This window comes from Eucalyptus grandis, chromosome 1 (genome assembly GCF_016545825.1).
Source record: "Eucalyptus grandis isolate ANBG69807.140 chromosome 1, ASM1654582v1, whole genome shotgun sequence".
Lineage (NCBI taxonomy): Eukaryota > Viridiplantae > Streptophyta > Magnoliopsida > Myrtales > Myrtaceae > Eucalyptus > Eucalyptus grandis.
The window spans coordinates 6180907-6183027 of record NC_052612.1 but is presented as its reverse complement, the minus strand read 5'-3'; the positions used below and the strand labels follow the sequence as shown (position 1 = coordinate 6183027).

Genomic DNA, 2121 nt, shown 5'->3' with positions numbered 1-2121 from the left:
CGTCTGCATCCAAAACAATGCAGATCATATAAAGCAATCCATCTTAAGTAACTTTACGGAAACAATCTCGAAGTATGAAACAAATATAGTGCCCCCGATATTGCTTATGTGATGTTGCAGTCACTAGTATTTTGGCCAAAGAAAACCAATGAGTCTTTGTGACTTGGATATGCTCTATAAGTCTTGGGAGTTGGGAATGAACCCCATGCTTAGTAAGTTCTACAAAATAAAATGCACATCTTTCACCCCGGGTTGAGCATCGACTACTTCTTGGTTATCTACAACTTCATCGTTGGGGGAGTTACAGAAGCTGGAATAGTCCCCTTCTTGATTCACAGGGGTCTCCGATGTATTGCTAGTGTATGTGCGAGGGCTGCTTGAATAAACTTGAGGGTTGGCTGTTGGAGCATGACCTGTCATCAGCTTCTTCTCTTTTTTGTTCTTGATCCTACATGCCACGTAAGGTAGCATCTGAACATATATCATGAACAACATTAGTTATAGAGACAACCTGTAAAAAGCATATCTCGAATGTTGCTTATAACCAGTTCAGTTGTGCAAATGAATGAGAACCAAAACGTTACCTCGTCTTCGTTATGGCCCAAACACTTGGGATTCAGGTAGTATTCATGGGAGACCCAATTGGTCCTTTCACCTTTAAGCACACGGCCTGTGTAGAACACCAGTGTCTTCTTGATTCCTATCAGCGCATCAGTGTCCTCGCTCATGATGGCGCTTTCCTTGCAGGTCACTTTCCAATAACCAGCTTCAGTTGTTCGGTCGAAGCACTTGCTCTTTGAGTACTTGCGCTTCACGCAACAAAAGAAAAACAACTCCCTACCGTTGAACCTGTGACCGAACATGGCTTGCAATTGCCAAGATTCAAATTCGCACATGTCGATCTTGGGTTGTGAGAGTTTTTCTAATGTAGGCTACATTAATCAAAATTGTAATTTACCGTTTTACAGAAATGATCTAATAAGGTAAGACATAAGAGTTTTTTGATAGTCGAATATGGGTCTGGCTTGTGTGGACCAAGTTAAGCTTAACCCGTGACGAGAGGGTCCAACCGAAAACTCTATAAATAGTGCTAAGGTCCCTCCTCTAACCCTCATTCTTCCACGAACATTCTCTTACCTCACATAAGGAAGCCATGAGGGGTGGTCTCATCACACTAGGATCCAAGAGCCATAAAGGAGAAGAACTTGAGCATCAAATCGTCGCTATTCCACATAAAGAATGAGGGATTCCAAATCACTATGCAAATCTTCGTCTTCTTCTCTAGTATGCTCGAGTTTATAACTACGTTGATCTTGGGATGCCACTTCGACATCTAATATTTGGTATCATAGTCTCGTAGCCTAGAACTTGAACTGTTACATTTGGCCCATTTTCAGAAATTTTATCCGTTGAAATTTGATTTCGATCACATATACGGATTCGTCTTGTTGAGCCAAGCAATTTGGTGGGTGGCGTGCCTCCAGTGGAGGCCAAATCTGCTACCCATGGTCATTTCGGACTTAACTTAGCTTAGGATTGTTTTGCCCATTTTCGTGATTTTTGGTTCGGTAAAAGTGCATTTTGATCACATATTTGGACTCCTCTAGTTGAAACAAGCATTTTGATAGGTTACACGACTCTAGAAGAGGCCGGAAACTGCCTCACGCACCTGCATGCGCAAGGAGGTGCTTGGCGTCGACACCACGTGCCGCCGGGTGGGCTTGCACGCATGCGCACTCACTTACCTGGCACGTGAACGGCCTTAAGGGCAAATGACGTCATGACGTCATTTGTAGACATGAGTCACCGACTTAGACATGTGTCTATGATGATGTCGTGATGACATTACGTGTCACTGCCTTACGTGCGTCTGAAACGTGGCATGTGATGTCATTGAGCGACCTGTGACCCTGACTCGGTTGAACCGGTTGACTGGGTCAACCTAACCCATGTTGATCAGGCTGACCCAATTCGATTTGATTGGGTGACTCGACTTGGGTTGATTATTGACTGGTTAGACCGTCGGCTAGTTGAATCATTGACCAGTTGGACCGATCGAACCCAATCAAATTGGTTTCCAAATCGGCTCAACAAGCGAGCATGTGTAGCTCACGTGCCACA

The 2121-nt window shown here is 44.1% G+C and overlaps 1 protein-coding gene across 1 annotated transcript; it reads right to left on the bottom strand.

Annotated features, from left to right (window-relative positions):
* Positions 1-219: 219 nt before the first annotated feature.
* Positions 220-896, bottom strand: LOC120294970 (protein NTM1-like 9). Its single transcript, XM_039316143.1, has 2 exons — positions 585-896; positions 220-471 (listed from the first exon to the last, which is right to left on the bottom strand). Exons 1-2 carry the CDS (start codon positions 894-896, stop codon positions 220-222), a joined length of 564 nt encoding a protein of 187 aa, XP_039172077.1.
* Positions 897-2121: the final 1225 nt, after the last annotated feature.

Bases quoted from the DNA above. Each gene is read 5' to 3' on its own strand.
- LOC120294970 (XM_039316143.1), bottom strand. From the start codon at position 896: ATGTGCGAATTTGAATCTTGGCAATTGCAAGCCATGTTCGGTCACAGG. The intron at 472-584 runs GTAACGTTTTGG...ATATATGTTCAG, and splicing joins TGGGCCATAACGAAGACGAG to ATGCTACCTTACGTGGCATG.